Source organism: Vespa crabro, chromosome 12, assembly GCF_910589235.1.
Source record: "Vespa crabro chromosome 12, iyVesCrab1.2, whole genome shotgun sequence".
NCBI classification, from domain to species: domain Eukaryota; kingdom Metazoa; phylum Arthropoda; class Insecta; order Hymenoptera; family Vespidae; genus Vespa; species Vespa crabro.
Genome location: NC_060966.1, coordinates 6,219,197 through 6,235,773, shown reverse-complemented (window position 1 = coordinate 6,235,773; position 16,577 = coordinate 6,219,197). Strand labels below are relative to the sequence as shown.

The following is a 16,577-nucleotide window of genomic DNA, read 5'->3' as shown; positions in this document are numbered from 1 at the left end:
ATGGATCGGATATATCACCTGGATACTCCACGTTCTTACGATCACGACAATTCGATACATTCATCGAGCATTCGTAGCCCTTGTAATGAAATGTACACTGGTAAGCGGAAAATAGATTTGTTGAATAGAGAATATTTTTTTAATTTACCAATTAATTTCAACAATTATTATTCGATCGTCTACCCAATTATCATATCTTTTATCAAAAGAACTATTTTATTTATCTACGGGAACTAAAAGAGAAGTCTGACCAAAAGAGAAGTAATTAATTTTCAAACACAGAACGAACAAATTTATCATCCTTTCAGGAAGTTACACAACAGCTGGATGGATCACTCCAATGTCCATGGATTATAGTAGAAGCACGACCGGCACAGATACATCCGGAGAAAACCGGTTTAATTGCAACATAATAAATTGTAATTATCTCGAACAACATTCAAAGGACGTAGAACGAGATAATTGAATATTTAATTTTTCGTGATAATACATTGAAATATAATAATAGAATTGCTTTATTGCAGGGATTGTTTTTCATTGTTTTTTTTTTTTTTTCCAAATTTGTATTGATCTAATTCATTCACTTTTATAATTAATTTCCTTTTCATTGTTATCAAGAATACACCTAAAGTAGGTCTAATTAATAAAATATTACATCGAATGTTAACGATATTCGAAAGAATTCGAAAGTTCGAAAGAAAATTTCATAGGTAGAGGCGAGCAACTTGTATTCCCAGAGGACAGGGTGGAAATGAGGAAAATAGCCAGCGAATCAGCTCGAGATCGACGAATTTCAATCGCTAATGCAAGGTCCGTAGAAAGTATTAAAGTTAGATTGAAATTGCTCGAAGAGAAGAATGCTACGATGCGTGAGAAGTGTCGTGAGCTCTTTGGAGAAAAAGAGAATTTGAAAAGTCGGTGAGGAATACTTGATAAAATCGAACGTCTTACATAATAATTTTTCTCGTTTTTCCTCGCAGTCTTGACGGGGAGAAAAGTAAAAACAAAGAGTTGGAGCATAAATTAGCTTCGTTGCAAGTAGAATTGACGAAGACGAAGAGGGAAATTACTGAAAAATCAAATAAACGAATGGTAAGTGTCTAATAAATAAAGAAATACTAAACAATAAATTCATCTGATATTGTGTCTGCTTTACAATTAATATCTTAAATATATATTGCTATATTTGTTCGCATCGACAAGCGTAATTACATTCATTACGTACAACTTCCTCAGGAAGATGAAATTTTAAATAAAATGGAAAATAGCAGCTCGACAACCGATGTCATTGCGACCGTAGAGCGGGCCGTACAGAATTGGTCCCTTTGTCAGGGATGTCAGAACAAATTGGAGAATTTTACAAACGGTGTAACTACGGTCACAATTACGAGGTAATCATATACGAACGTTTTAATAAACTTTATCAATAATCTATTGGATAAAGGACGAACAGAGAGCTACTATTAATCGTAGGAAACTTATTATTAAATGAAGTCGATCTAATTAAAAAACAAAATCGATCGTATTTTAAGCTGTTAATAAAACGTAAATGGATTTGAATTTTAATTTTGTATAATGGCTTAAATCAATTTCCAATTTACTTTGACATTTTTATTTTATATTTTTTGCTATAGTTGTTATATCCCTTCGTATTTCATGAAAATCCTTAAAGCATTTGAAAGAACGTGCACATACTCTTTCCCTCTCTCCCTATTTTTCTTTCTCTCTGTGATTTATCCGTTCATGAGTAGAATTTTTAAGAGGACACGTTAACGTTAACCTCCTAGATCGGAGCTGGATATCATGGAAAAGGACATGCAAGTCCTAAGGGACGCAGTAATAGCGAGAGAAGAAGCTTGGGACAAGGCAATGGAACGAGAACAAACGTATCGTCAGCAAATACTTAGGCTAACGTGCGAGACGATTACTATGCGTCACATTCAGGAATCTCGTGAGGAAGAATTAAGAGTTATCAGGAATATCTTGAAAGTAATCAAATGTATTATAAAGAACGAATTGAACAAATGTTTCTGAAGAATAAAATAAAATAAAAACAAATAGGATAAGATGTCGATAAAATAGAAATACTTTGTTCGCAGGAGAGAGAAGGCGACCTGAGGAGTCTACAGAAAAGAGAGAGCAGTTTAAGGAAGATCGTAACGAAACTTAACAGGTATCAAAGGTGAGTGAAATATTCACGAAAATAATTCGCAACTCGAGTAAGTCGCTCGAGATTAACGGAAAGCGTGCTCGAGCGTAGAGTCGAGCGAAATTAGATCGCAAAGGACTTCCCGTCGTTTCTATTTCTATTTCTGCTTCTACTTTTATTTCCATCCACAAAACTTTAACAGAAAGTAATCAAAACACGTTTGAACGATTATCATCATCGTCATCATCTACTTATTATTATCGTGATTATTATCATCACGAATAGTTTTTCATTTCCTTCGCGAATATTAAAAATGGACAAAGCGGATAAGAAATTTCCTTTTTTCTTTTATCAAAGATTTATAGCACACTGTCGTCTCTCCGTTCTTTTCGTAATTCGCCTCTCTCTCATTTTTCTTTTTTCCTTTTCTCTCTCTCTTTTTTTTTCTTTTTTTTTTTTTTTTTTCTTTTTTTTTTTAAGTACAGAAGAGTAATGAAAGTAACGCAAAGTGGTGAACGTTAAAGTCGAAGAGTAATTTCATCTTCCTTTGTTTTATTTTCTCTTGTCTTTTTTTTATTTTTTTCAATTTTCTATCGCTTCAACCGAGAGAGCTACCAGTAATGCATACGGCACTGGCCCACATTTTAGTAGTCTCATTTGCAAGTTCTCCGTAATGGACCGTGTTTAATATTCCCCTTAATTTTTTTTTAATGATCCATTTTTTTTTACAACGACAGTAATAACATTTCTTTCCTCTGTCCGATAATCAAATGAATTAACCAACAAACAGAATTATCTATTAGTAAAATACAAAAGGACGAATACAATGCATCCTCTATTTTATTATAAACTATAATTTATTTTATATAGGTATGATAACATATATATATATATATATATATATATATTTGAGTATGTCCTTTGAAATATACTCTCGTGTTTTCACAGAGATCCAGAAGTGAATCTTGGAAATTTTCCGACGTTAGAATTGACTGAGAAAGAGCAGAGAATTATTGAAGAGTGCTCGAGACAAGTATTATCCAGCTTGAAAGGAAAACAGAGAACGAAATCAAAAGGAAACGTAGTAAGCGAATCACAACGTACGAGCCCTCGAAATAATAATAATAATAATAATGATGATGACAATAATAATAATAATAATAATAATAATAACAATAATAACAGTAATAACAATAGTAGCAACAATAGCAACAATAAAAATATGATTCAGAGTAAGGACTAACGAACAGGTTCCTTAGAAGATATCTAACTTTAAATCGAGTGTGAATTATACGTCCAATTTCGATTACATTGTTATAATGCATCGATAAAAGAAATAAAAGGAAAGAAACAGTTTGAGCAATTTGAGAGAAAAAGAAAAATCAAGAAAGTGTAAAAGTGTAACGTCGACAGTGTTAATACATTTTTTTCTATAAGCGTTTAATAAACTGCTTAAATAAATAATTTATGTGATATAACTAGTTTCTCATTTCTTCCCTTTTTTCTTCTTCTTCTTCTTCTTCTTCTTTTAATAACAGAAGGAATGACCAAAAAAAGAAAAAGAAAAGAACAAGCCAAGTATGAGAAAATAATTTATACGTTCGTATTAGTTCTTCCCTTGACGTACATGCCTGGTTTCGCGTGAGTAAACAGAGCAATGTGCATATCTAACAAGGAAATAACGTATATGAGAAAAATAGTTTCGGTCCCTTTCATAGAAACTGAATAATATGAATCTATGAGAAACTCGACAAGAATGCCAAAAGCGCATAAAATATTGTTCCGTTGTGTGTGTGTGTCCAACGAGAAAGACAAAGAGAAATTATCGTTAGTTCGTTTGTTACATTATCCTCAACTAATAAATGAAACCTTTTAATTATTTCTTTACGAAAGATGGAACTAGATGAGTATATTAAACCTTTCAAATGTATAATGAATTTACATTCATTTTAAAGGTAGTTAATAATCTGCAAATAAATAAGACCTACCTGGCATACGAAAAATATTTACTGTATTTTCCTGGTCTCTCTATTCCTCGCGATTTTATATACTTCGCATCGTATGTACGCGAAATAAAAGGGAAATGCAAAGCACCGGAGCTCCAGACAGTACCTTCTGCTTTGTTGATATATAAATTCTACGCATTTTCGTCTCTTTCAGAACAGTGTTACTACATGTCCATCTATGAAAAATATCTACATATTATACTTGTATCTCAAGTATATTCAAAATGTATACATAATGCAATATTAAAAGCTAGAATTCTACAAGCTGTCGAGCGCATGAACTAAATTACTTCGATGATACTTGCCTCATTGTTTACAATCGTTTTACGATGATGTTTCCATTGCATATCGATTATGACTGGGTAACATTTTCCCCAGTAACGTATTGAAAGAATTTCCTTACAGTCGATGAAGCGTTTACTATTACAATTCTCTTGTTCTTTGACTCATCTTAAAAATTGATTGACATGAAAAATTAATATGAATACCATCAATTTATTAAAAGGATCAATCCTCGATCTTTTTCGCCGGTAAAGAAGATCCTTTGATCTCGATCCATCGGTTATCCAAAAAAATTCAATGCATTAATTGTAGTACTAATTAAATGCATATATCGTTTATCGTAAAATAATTTATATTGCCAGAGGTTCCAAGATAACGCTAATAGAACGTTTTCAAGCTTAAAATGATAACAACCCAATGAGTATAATTAATGTTAACAAGAGTAATTGCAATGCAATTTATTTTTAACTATATTACCGACTACCTTTGCCATCTATCGGAGAAAACATGTCAACGAAAACGTGGAATCCATGCTCGACGGATAAATTCACTTTTTTATCGACAGGATAAAGCAGTTTAAAAGACCTATATGATCGTTACATTAAAATGTTAAATTATTAATATTTTCATCGGTAGAAAGATTGATAAATTTTTTTCTATTGAAATGGCACGTCCTTTCGTTGCATCGTTTCATGCTCCAGTTAAAGATAGTTCGATTGAAACGTCAAAAAGTAATTCATGACACGAAAGAAAGAATGACATGCGTAATAAGGAATTGCGTAATCCTTTTACAGAATAAAAAAAAATGTACAAATGTTTCGCATCGAATTATGTTCGTAACAGGTTCGAAGAAATATTTCATTATTTTCACTAATTTACGTAATTTATGAGAATTATATCGTTATTACGAAATCATTCGCGATAAGAAAACGAAATGCGTAATCTCTATTATACGTATAATAATGTAAAAGGACGTAGTCCCCAATTAAGAAGAAACTTAAGATAAGAAACTTTTTACGAACTACCTAATGTAAATACAACGATAATATTTTATAAAAATCTACAAAAGAATTTTTTTTGCGACGCTTAGAATAAATTAGGAATCGATCAATAGATCGGCTTTTTGAATTAAGCAGATATTTGAGGTTACATGATTAATTTCGAGAAAAGATTGACATAACCTACTTTTTTTTGTTTGTATTATCTCTCTTTCTGTCGTTAGAAGGTCAATAAATTATTTCATTAATGAATAATGTATGAATGAGAATCACGTGTGTTCGTTATTTTTCAATGAAACGATCTAACGATAATGACGAGAAATTTTCAAGTGATTCTCGTGGCACCTTACATTTTTTTCTTTTTTCTTTTTTTTTTTTTTTTTTTATCAATGCAACGAAAGGATTTAAAACAATTGAATATTACCTTTAATTAGTCGTTGTTTTCCATCTCGACGAACTCTCGATCGATGATCTCGAACTTTCAGGAAATGATTCAAAAACGATTTGTTCGTCGGCCTTCATCGGTCGAAAAATAAAACGATTGATCTATTTAAAAGTTGCATTGTAAATCACAGCACATTAATAAGCGTCGTGATATAACTCGATAGAAAAGGAGAAAAAAATCTTAAACTTTGACCTCTCGTAAAGGATTGGAACGTTACGCTCGAAGAAAGGTGACCCCTGCTAGGCTCGTCAGATAATACGAATATTTTTAAGGATATCAAGAACGTTTATCAGAATTGACTTTCCCATCTCTCTCTCTCTCTCTCTCTCTCGTATCTTTACTAATAAATGTTGAATTGAAAATTTCCACCCTCGAGACTCGAGATTAACTTTAACCGTTAGTTTTTAAGCGATGACTGTCAAAGTCAATGCAACGACTTCTAATACACAGGGTGAACTGTAAAAAGTGATCGATTAAAAACTTATTTAAACAATAACTTTCGTTGTTTATAAATCGTTAAATCTTTGCTATTTTTATTCTTTATAATTAATTAGAACGACGGATTAATTGTAGGAAGCTTTTTATAGGTTCTCCCTTGAATTTCGAATCGATCAAGTTTTTATTTAATCGATGGTCACGACCAAATCACTTCTATCGTTCAATAGATTCTCTTGAGAGATCGTCAATAAATTAATATTATAATATTATAATAATAAAATATTGTAATTGTTACAATTTTCAAATGACGACTACCAAAGTCAATGCATGCCTTCGGATATACTGGGTGGACCAAAAAGATGTAATCGATCGAAACTTAGTCAATTGACGTATTATATAATGAACATATTATAAAAATGTTCATAATTAAATCGTAATATATTCTTTTATTATTTATAATAAAATAGACGGAGAAATAATAATTTACGTTAGGGGAAAAAGAGTGAGTAGAGGAAAAGGTAAGAAAAATTGCGCACTTTTTCATCGTATTGTAATAACACTCTCGACGTGTACTTGACCCTGAAGTTTTTACCTTCCGGTAGGTATTTGAAACGTCTCCTCTCTCATTCAACGTATATTCTTTCTTTTGTTTCCTGTACCTTCCCGTTTCTCAACCGTTTTATTACCACTTATATCGTCTATAATATATAGTTACGGATAGAAAGGAAGCTTCTTTGATGAGGATAGAAAAAAGGTATGTGCAACGTCTCGAAAAAAGATGTTCATGAATTGTAGATCAAGCGAGTGATTTCTATTTTGAGAGATGAACCTTAACGCATAAAAAATAAATATTTAAAAAGTTTCAATCGCGTTCAATATTTGTCAATCATTATTTTATCTAACATCCGGTAGATTTTGTTAAACCAACGAGAGAACATTCAATGCGATCAATGAAAAAATAAAGAGAAACGAATGAAAGAAATAAATTACTTTCGCGCTTGGTTAGAGATAATACGTTATCGAATGCACCAGGAGTTATCCACGAGCTGTTAGCAAGCATCCAACACTTTGTAGCTAGATTTGTTTGTAATCTCTCACAAACAAGATTTGCCATGAGCATCCTTAACCCTTTCTCTTTATTTCTCTACTCGTTTTATTTATTTAAAGATATTGTGTCTGTTATTTTACCTATCATTTTGTAGGCACTTGGAATTCACTGAGAGAAAAGGAAAAGAAATAAAAAAGATATGTCGTTTTAAAGACGGCTGGTGGAGACGATGAACGTCAGTCGATCGGCGCAGTGCATTCAAATTTGCCGCCCGACTTGCGCGCCTCTAAAAAATCAATGAGTCCACCCGGCGACGAGTGTGCCAGCGTAACCCCGTCGAGTCGGATCGGAGACGTGCTTGGCGTTTCCCTTGGAAAATTCTCATTTTTATCGTTCAAATTTCTCTATTATCTCAACAAGAAAGATGTAACATCATCGCATTACGAAATGCCGAGTCAGGAAGACATGGACCTTTGCACCGACAAGGTCCTTTCTAAGAGTAGAATTCTTCAAGAATTGACGAAAGCCGTCAAATTGGTGAGTGCGTGTCCGTCTCCTCTCTCTGTGTGCGCGCGTGTGTGTGCGTGTGTGCGTGCGCGCATTTCGTTATAGGTCTTTTACTACTAAACCCTCTTTCCCTTCTCTTTTTACGTAGAGACGTGTCGTATCAATATCCAAGGCCATTTATATATATATATATACCACAGCACATATGCTAGAATAGGTGGGCGCATGCACACACACAAAAGTATGTACAAAGAGATAAATCTGCGTTCGACTCTAGAAACGAAAAGAGAACGAGAATGAGAGTTGAAGAGAAAAAAAACTCTATATAGAGATTTCTCCTTCTTCCTTCTGCAATCGACAATCGTGCTTAACGCTGTTTCGCGTTACGATAGGCCTGACTTTCACGCGCGCACAGTCACACAGGAAATGCAGTTTATGGATCGCCGCGCGAAAGTCTGATAAGGAAAATTGAGAGGATGACGTCAGAGGAGAGTCGAAATTGATTCTTCGTCGTTCGATTCGGTGATATTGAGAATAACATAAGTTTTCGTATTCACCTTTCTCATCGTCATTTAATTTTTCTCATTCGATTTCGTTCGGATGTTGAAACGTCGCAAGAAACCTCAAATATGACGGTAGTGCCACTGGTGACATCGCAGATGTGCACGCGGTCGTCAGTAAGCACGAGCTGCTGCTGCTGCTGCAGCACGAGTCGCCTATCGTTAAATATTCCTCTTTCATATTCTTCCAATCATATTCGAGACCGTGTCAATCGTCTCATTATCTTTCTCTTTGATCGATCGAAGATCACTCGAACATTATCGAGGATTTCGAGGTCTCATTTAGTTAATAGAATTGACGTCTTCTTTGTTCCATTTAATCGACGTCACAAAGCTGAAATGATTCCCGCGAAAAGGTTTTTATAATTTTTTCTTTGCCTTCTTTCTTTTCTCTCTCTCTCTCTCTCTCTCTCTCTCTCTCTCTCTCTCTCGCTCTCGCTCTCTCTCTCCTTTCGAAAGAAAAGGGCGAGAAGATCGATCGAAATTTAGCAACGTATGTGTCACGAGTAAATTAAGAAAGGCACGTCGTGCATCAGTTATTTTTAATATGTTTTACATATGTTGCAAAAGACGTAGCTATTATTGTAAACAACCGTTGGATCGGTTTTAAAAGATTTTTATGTTTGATACCGTCGTAAGGAGTGCTTTTATTTTATTAACCGATTATTATTATGTCTGCTTTATCATAATATAGGTTTACGCTCAGAGTCTCTATGGTACCGTGGTCTTGGATGGAGATTCCTGGCTCGTTTATTGGTTAGATCGAGCATTACGGCATGGTTTGCGCGTAGAAAGACACGGATATTGGGGTACGGCAAGAGAACTAAGTCATCAGGATACCGTCGTAGTTATTCATGCGCTCCAAAGTGTACTAACTTCCATAGGGAAAGGTGAGCCTTCCTGAAATGCAAAGATACTTTCTATTACTTTACATTTATCCGACTATTCTTTCGAAACAATTATTGTAAAGTATCATGATATTTGAAATGTGGAATATTCCAAAAAAAGTTCTATATATTTTGTAGGTAGAGCATGGTTATATCATACTCTCAGCGAAGGCAGCTTCGAAAGTTATTTAGCCTGCTTACTACGGGATAACAAAACTTTAAAGAAACAGTACTTTCCACATGCGCTTGTCCGCGATGCCGATAAGACAAACCAACTTGTAAATCTCCTTGCTGGTCTAGAAAATGTGTCCTTCACTTTACAATTAGTATGTATATTAAAATACAATTTAAATTAATTAAAAAAATTAAAAATATTGTTGTTATCTTGCGCGAGACAACTCGACAGGGTGTTTTAATGTTCGACGATTTATTTTCTTATATATCGTTGTTTGCAACTGTTGGGTAATCTTCTTTCTTTCATTTTCTAAGATAGCAATATGTTGACTCAAATTGGATAATGTTTCCCTTTAACCTGTTATGCAGTTTTTATTTGACTTCCCCCATGCAGATATCAATATCACCCCCTAGTTACAATTATCTTGGTAATAAATAATATCTGTCTTGTTGTAAAAGACATACGTGCGGATATATCTGTTTTTATAAATTCAAGGGTCAATATGTTATCGCTGTATATAGTATATTTTTATGGTACACGTATAGTTTGTTCTTGGAAAAGTTTTGGTAAATAAAAAAAAAAAAAAAAAAAGAAAAAGAAAAAAAAGAAAAGGATCTGTATATCAAGAATAGTTTTGTAAAATAAAATGATGATTTTAAATATAGGATGTGACATACTTGGACATCTGCAATTATATGCCGCAAAGGCCTATGAGCATAAACTCTTCTGGGACCGTATTATCTTTACATCTGAGGTCTTCTAGCGTATGTTCGAGCTTAGCTTCTCCTGGCGATAGCGGCGTTGCATTTGACAGTGATATGGATCTCGCGAATGAAACCGACGCTAGCAGTTATAAAGAAGTAAGTTCTTTATATTTTTAATTTGAACCTTGCATTTATATTGACACACCCATTTCAGGAGGACTCTTCGATGGATGATATTCCAGATTATCGAAATAATAGATACAAAGTTATTATCAACAATTGCATACAAGAGAATAAAAATTTTAGCTCAAGCGATTCCAGCGAGGATGGAAAAACACCGATGCAATCTCCTGCGGTTACAAAATTTCAAAATGTGATTATGACGAAGAGTGACATCGCGAATCAAAATTTAACCAGAAAGCTCGAAGATAATGAACTCAATTGTTCAAGTTTGGATACTTTAAAGGGTTATGATTATTACAGCAGAAGCCTTGATACCGTTCACTTGGACGCGGTGAACAATAAATGTGACAATGGAATAAAAGATATAAATAAAAGGAGCAGCTATTACGGGGATGGCAGCTATAGTTTCAAGAAGAACATAGATCCTCGTAATTCCTACGTGATTAATAATGATACAAATCTCTTGGAATTGAGTATGACCATTTCTGATTGCGACAATATAGAGCCTCCTTATGGTATTCTGAACACCCTAAATATGACAGATGCGAGCATTTTGTCAACATCCAGCTCTGAAGCCATAGTACAACGTAGACAACGTAAGAAAAAGCGTGAAAGCAAAAAACGCGTTAGTTTTCACGAGGATATTCTAAAAACGATGAAATTAGATGACGATAGCTATGCGGATTTCTCTATGAGCTTTCTAACGCCTAACTCGATTCAAAAAAAGGACGCTCAGAAGGGACGTTACAGTTGGTGCGGACACGGAGATACTCCTTACGTTCAAAAGAGTACCAATACAAGAAACGCGCATTCCGATTATTATTCCTTCTCTTCGTCGTCGAGCGTATTCGACAGTGATATTGAAAAGAAAGGAACACAAAAGTTATGTAACCAGACATTGTGCCAGAAAAATTGCAAATGTTCTTGCGATCTGTCTCTACCAGAACGTGGTTCGCCAGAGGGCCAAGAAGATCCGGCTAAAAGTTTAAGACCAAAGATGGAGATAGAATTGGAAGAGAACGAGGCACAAGAGGCATACATCGTTGAAAAGCAGTACGGAAATATTGTCGAGGATCCACCGGTAAAAATAGAAATGCCGAGGCCACAAAATTCGAAGAAATATGCCAGTTCTAGCGATTGGTCCGACGTAGAGAGCGTCACAACTTCCGATTTAGAAGAACGTAAGATGATTAATAGGCATTTGGCTTCGCCTTCTAAAAAACGTAACATGACCTCGATATTAACGGGTGAAAGCAGTAGTAAATTATTAGCACCTCCTTTACGGCAAGCACCATCGAAAACGTCATTGTTGAGTAGATTTTTGAGATCTATTACGGAGAGGAAATTTGAAAGTAAAAAAACGAAGAAACCACAGAAGTCTAATCCGTTGTACATCAAAGGAATTAAAGCAAATTACGATTCGTTTAAGGACTTCAATGATAATCTTGATAGAGAGATACAAGAAAATGTTGCTGCAGAAAAGCAAGAGTTTAGCGGAGAGAAAATCAGCCTAAAATTACGAGAGACCTTTAAGAAACATATTTACAGAGACAAAACGGAGGAATTGTATAAAGTTTATAAAGTTAGAAGTTCGTACATGACGAACGGAGAGAGCAAGCCGATGATCGCTTTATTAACCGACAAAACGTTATATTTAACCGGCTCGAAGTTGGATCATTCTTACAGTAACCAATTTGTAATTCCTTACAACGAGCTAGACGTTATAATGGTAAAAGTATAATAATTGTGTGTGCGTGGGTGTGCGTGTGCGTGTGCGGGTATATTATTTACAGTTTCTACAATTAAATAATAAACTCTGACAGTAAAGTTTCAAATTTCTTTCAGATTGGACCAAATGCACAAACGATTCTTATCTCTAATGCCGATTATGAGATGCAGTATCTATTTTCTACTGGCAGTTCGCACACCACCTCTGAATTAATTACACACTTGGAAATAGCCATGAGAAGATCACCGTCGAAACCCCGATTGCCGGCTGTTAAAGAATTAAGTTATGAAGACATGCATATTTTGAAACAATCTATATTGTCCGATACTGCTGTACATCCTGTAAGTATATTATATTATTGGCCAAGCAATTTATTGTTTTTTTTTTTTTCTTTCTTTCTTTCTTTTCTCTTACTTATTTTAACTTTTAGGATGAAAAAATAGAACATTACAGCCTTATTTACATGGAGGATGAGCACATGTCTCCTCCAAGTACACCGTGTGGCCCAACCAAAGAAGGCGATCTTATGTTTAGACCACACACTTATCAGCATATACATCCTAATGCACCAATAAATCCTTGGGAAGCCGGATATTTTGTTCTTAAAGGTGGTGTAGTTTACATGTTTACAGATTTGAATCAACGACTTCCTAAACGTGCCATCCCGCTGAAGGGTGGCCTTTGTCAAGGTTGCAGAAGAATTCCCAATTCACATCGACCTCATACGTTCGAAATACTTTTGAAACCGAATAAAGCATTTCAATTTGCTGCTCCCGACGAATATGTTGCTTCCGAATGGTTGCAAAGTTTCGTGCAAAGTGCGTCTGGTTTGTTTGATTGTTCTGATAAGAGAGAGCCTATGCCCTGTAGTCTTGTTACGACTACAAGACATCTAGTTGCTATGAAAGAAGTATATCCAGGTAGTCAGCGCAATCAAACGTTATCATGTGCTTCTGTGGAAGACTTAACAGCTTTCAGAGTACCCTTACCCGAACAGTCTTGGTGTATATTGGTAATTATATTAAATTATCTATTTTTATTTTACATTTGTTTCTTTTCTTCCTTTTTATCTTAATCATTTGTTCGAGCACTTATGATATTTCAAACGTTTAGGAATTCGCATGTCGGGAGGTTCATGAGAATAGCGGTGATTGGGTGATATACTTTACCAATTATACCGAGCTCTGCACTTTTAGAGAGATTTTACAAACATTATGGGCAGATGCGGATTTGGTACGATCCATCATCCATGTAATACGTAACATTACATCCTTTAATTAACAATTATTTAATACTTCATTATCTAATTTCAGGGTGAATTTCCTATGGTTACGCTTCCTCCAGAAGATAAACTTCATCGACGCTGTTCGGATGCTAGTAAAGATTTAGAATATGCTTGGCAATATTTATTACCGTCAATGGTCGAATAAACACTAAGATCTATGAATACACCTTACTACACACGATAGAAATCCTTAAGAGAAATATTTTACTTTATTCTCGTGATATAAAGGAAAGATCGAAAAATTGCATATTGATAACCTACAAGGTAATGTTGAAGGAACGTAAAATATAATGAATTTTACGTTCAATGATATAATAGATTATACATTTAAAATGCTGTGTTATTCTATTCCTGCGAAGTATATAGCATACAGCAACTAAATTTCAATGTATGTGTTATATTTTAGTTTTATTAACATAATCAGAAAATTTGTCTAATGAATTGAATTGTTAGATTGCCTGATTTGAATAGATTAGTAATTCTAAATGATGTTAATCGTGCTATGCACAAAACGGTGCAATATATCGTCTCTAGTATAAAATTTTGTGATTATTTGCTAGTAATTTATATTGATAAATGAATTGTAATATAATGGCAATTGTGAAGGATTGTGTTGTATCACATTGTATGAGTGTCTATGTACTCACATTTATCCAAAATGATAGGATAATATGCATTAACTACAATTATCTTTGAGACAATGTTCATTGAAAGAAAATCGTAAGCTTAGATTAACTTCGCAAAATAATCTAAAAATAGTACTCTGTATACTGCTTATACAATGAGTATACAATAAGTATGATTAACATTCCTAGTGCAGGTACAGGTAACAGAGCTTTCTAATTTTATTCTTACAATCGTACCTTCTGATTTAGATACGCTATTGTACAATATATTAACTTTTCATTAGATTATGATTTTTCATGAAGATTTGACCTCGAAACATTGAAAGTGTAAAGTTACACATATGATCTCAAACATATTATGTTTACGCTATTGGATTAGGTGGTTTAAGAGACTTCACGAGTCATTATACAATTTGTAATGTTAAAATCTTGTGAGGTACCGTGGCAAGACAAATAATAAAACAGTTGTATATTATTAAAATTACATACATACAATTTTTGTTCGATCTAACGAAATAATAATTATATTATAGAGTACATCTATTCCTAAAATTATAAACGAGTATATTACGATTAACAACTCATTAAAAAGCACATGTACCTTCGTCGAATTCGTTCGAAGTAAGTTGTGTTGGCAGCTTTTATTTGTGATTTAAAATAATTAATAGCCCATAGCTCTATAATTTCATAACTTTTATAAGTTTATCTATTGAATTTATTATTGACGCATTATAATTAAAACTCTTACTTCATCGATAGATTTAATAATATAATTTGATTTATATGACATATAAATCATAGTAGTATTAATTTATACATTGTATTCCATTTCTTCTTGTAGACTATTTTCATTTATGTGGAAAGCATATAATGATAGATTTTTTACATATTACAATTAGCATCTAATATAAATATCAAATCTGTATACTTTCCACATAAATTTCTATTCGATAGAAATACTATAACAGTTAAAAATTAATAAAACTATTCGAAACTAGTCAAATAAACAAGCTTGTTACATTCTACAATCATTGGTAAGAATAATTTTTCATCGACGTTAAAACTTTCGCTCGGAGCGAAACGTGACATCAGCGACAAATGTGGACAAAACATGAACTAATACAACCAAGTACATGTTAGGACTTTTAATCTTACTTCTATTAATATACAATAAAGTTGTTATAATTTACAATTAATTATATTATTATAGGTTACACTTTCATAAAACAATGATTATTGCATTAAGATATAAAATGTCCTTGTGATTTTTTACACCGTTTTGCTTTTTCTATATCTACAGATGGATATTTCTCTTTGAATGCATTAATATCCATATTTGGGAATCTTCTGAGCAAGACTAAAGCATGCTGAAAATCGCGGCTAAATGAATGAAAAAACAACATTAGTATAACAGATATTGGTATAACAGATATATCACATATAATAGAGGAAATATAATAGACGTACTTTCTTGCTTTCCGTTTAATATTCCATAATTTTTCTCTATACAATCGTAGAAATTTCCGTACTGCATAACCCTGATATCCAAAGAAATGTTTTTTATACCATTTGCTGTTCATAAATTGTGGTATAGGATATTCACGCATACGATAATAAGATTTGTAACCTAGGAAAAAAAGAAAAAGGAAAACATTGGAAAATTGATTTTGATCTGATCGAAGATATGAATGAAACTTTTGAAATAACCTACCAAGCGCATTATATACAAATTTCCCTGGACGTTCTCCTGTTTCTCCAGTTTCAAGTAAATGATAAGCTTTATTTCTTTCACGAATTACAGATTCTAAATTTGACATACTCATTTCAACTTTATCTATTCGTTCAGGATTTGGAAAAATCTTATATTTTCTTTTGCATGCTTCTTCCATGGTTAAGAGCATATTACGCTCCTTTAATAACACGAACCTGTAATTTCTTGAATTACATTTAGAACTTATTTCTCTAGGTTTTACAGTCAAAAGAATAAATTTACCATAACTTGTGAAGATCTTCATTACTTTTTAATCTTAATTCATCCATCTTCCATGAACGTCCAACTTTTACTTCATCTTTACCCCAATTAATTGTGTCATCAAAGAACTCCATTAAATCATATTTTGTTGATGAAGCATGCAATAGTGCACATGGTTGCATAGGTAATCTATGCAATTATTACAAAAATATAACAGTCGGAAAAGATTTTATCCTATATATTATAATGGGAGATATAATTAAACGAATGGAATACGTTCAAACGATTATATGCAAACCTTCGAATAAACCTAGTGTTAGAAACTAAATTAATATTATTGGATAATGATAAGTTTGTAATAAGTTTCGTCACATTGTTCACCAATTTTGAAATGTGTACAGCTTTCGTTAAAGACGCCATTTTTCATTAAATTCTAAACTAATCGTTTATTGAGGAAGACATTAATCCATATTGATTTAGTAAATTATTTATACGGCTGGTGGCGCTACCGTAGAATCGTACGAACCAATCGCAAATCGTTTTCGATGAACCGTTCTTCCAGCCAATCACGACGTTGCTCACA

The 16,577-nt window shown here is 33.4% G+C and overlaps 3 protein-coding genes and 1 long non-coding RNA gene across 5 annotated transcripts; 2 read left to right on the top strand and 2 right to left on the bottom strand.

The window, feature by feature from the left end:
* The first annotated feature begins 751 nt into the window (after positions 1-751).
* LOC124428383 (unconventional myosin-XVIIIa-like) lies at positions 752-4,440 on the top strand. The gene is made up of 7 exons (XM_046972327.1): positions 752-918; positions 981-1,092; positions 1,237-1,391; positions 1,788-1,989; positions 2,100-2,182; positions 3,098-3,249; positions 4,310-4,440. Exons 1-7 carry the CDS (start codon positions 752-754, stop codon positions 4,438-4,440), a joined length of 1,002 nt encoding a protein of 333 aa, XP_046828283.1.
* A 26-nt stretch (positions 4,441-4,466) lies between these two features.
* LOC124428306 lies at positions 4,467-6,205 on the bottom strand. The gene is made up of 4 exons (XR_006943135.1): positions 6,073-6,205; positions 5,860-5,981; positions 4,922-5,022; positions 4,467-4,834 (listed from the first exon to the last, which is right to left on the bottom strand). It is a non-coding gene; the product is annotated as an uncharacterized LOC124428306 (long non-coding RNA).
* A 1,443-nt stretch (positions 6,206-7,648) lies between these two features.
* On the top strand, positions 7,649-14,506 carry LOC124428296 (pleckstrin homology domain-containing family M member 2). Of its 2 annotated transcripts, none has more exons than XM_046972217.1 (9): positions 7,649-7,903; positions 9,128-9,323; positions 9,459-9,646; positions 10,161-10,355; positions 10,414-12,111; positions 12,228-12,452; positions 12,542-13,123; positions 13,225-13,344; positions 13,425-14,506. In XM_046972217.1, exons 1-9 carry the CDS (start codon positions 7,664-7,666, stop codon positions 13,539-13,541), a joined length of 3,561 nt encoding a protein of 1,186 aa, XP_046828173.1. In that variant the 5' UTR covers positions 7,649-7,663; the 3' UTR covers positions 13,542-14,506. The 2 variants fall into 2 exon arrangements, with proteins under 2 accessions (XP_046828173.1, XP_046828174.1); XM_046972218.1 differs by lacking the exon at positions 7,649-7,903 and adding an exon at positions 8,650-8,789 and having other exon boundaries at positions 9,442-9,646.
* A 646-nt stretch (positions 14,507-15,152) lies between these two features.
* On the bottom strand, positions 15,153-16,548 carry LOC124428300 (39S ribosomal protein L47, mitochondrial). The gene is made up of 5 exons (XM_046972233.1): positions 16,293-16,548; positions 16,016-16,183; positions 15,734-15,948; positions 15,490-15,649; positions 15,153-15,402 (listed from the first exon to the last, which is right to left on the bottom strand). Exons 1-5 carry the CDS (start codon positions 16,412-16,414, stop codon positions 15,264-15,266), a joined length of 804 nt encoding a protein of 267 aa, XP_046828189.1. The 5' UTR covers positions 16,415-16,548; the 3' UTR covers positions 15,153-15,263.
* Positions 16,549-16,577: the final 29 nt, after the last annotated feature.

Excerpts from the sequence above, each read along its gene's own strand:
- LOC124428383 (XM_046972327.1), top strand. The coding sequence starts at position 752 with ATGAGGAAAATAGCCAGCGAATCAGCTCGAGATCGACGAATTTCAATC. Across the intron at positions 1,392-1,787 it reads ACTACGGTCACAATTACGAG|ATCGGAGCTGGATATCATGG; the intron begins GTAATCATATAC and ends TTAACCTCCTAG. Across the intron at positions 3,250-4,309 it reads CGTAGTAAGCGAATCACAAC|AACAGTGTTACTACATGTCC; the intron begins GTACGAGCCCTC and ends CGTCTCTTTCAG.
- LOC124428296 (XM_046972217.1), top strand. The coding sequence starts at position 7,664 with ATGAGTCCACCCGGCGACGAGTGTGCCAGCGTAACCCCGTCGAGTCGG. Across the intron at positions 12,112-12,227 it reads ACGAGCTAGACGTTATAATG|ATTGGACCAAATGCACAAAC; the intron begins GTAAAAGTATAA and ends AATTTCTTTCAG. Across the intron at positions 12,453-12,541 it reads CCGATACTGCTGTACATCCT|GATGAAAAAATAGAACATTA; the intron begins GTAAGTATATTA and ends TTTAACTTTTAG.
- LOC124428300 (XM_046972233.1), bottom strand. The coding sequence starts at position 16,414 with ATGGCGTCTTTAACGAAAGCTGTACACATTTCAAAATTGGTGAACAAT. Across the intron at positions 16,184-16,292 it reads AACACTAGGTTTATTCGAAG|ATTACCTATGCAACCATGTG; the intron begins GTTTGCATATAA and ends ATAATTGCATAG. Across the intron at positions 15,403-15,489 it reads ATTAAACGGAAAGCAAGAAA|CCGCGATTTTCAGCATGCTT; the intron begins GTACGTCTATTA and ends TCATTCATTTAG.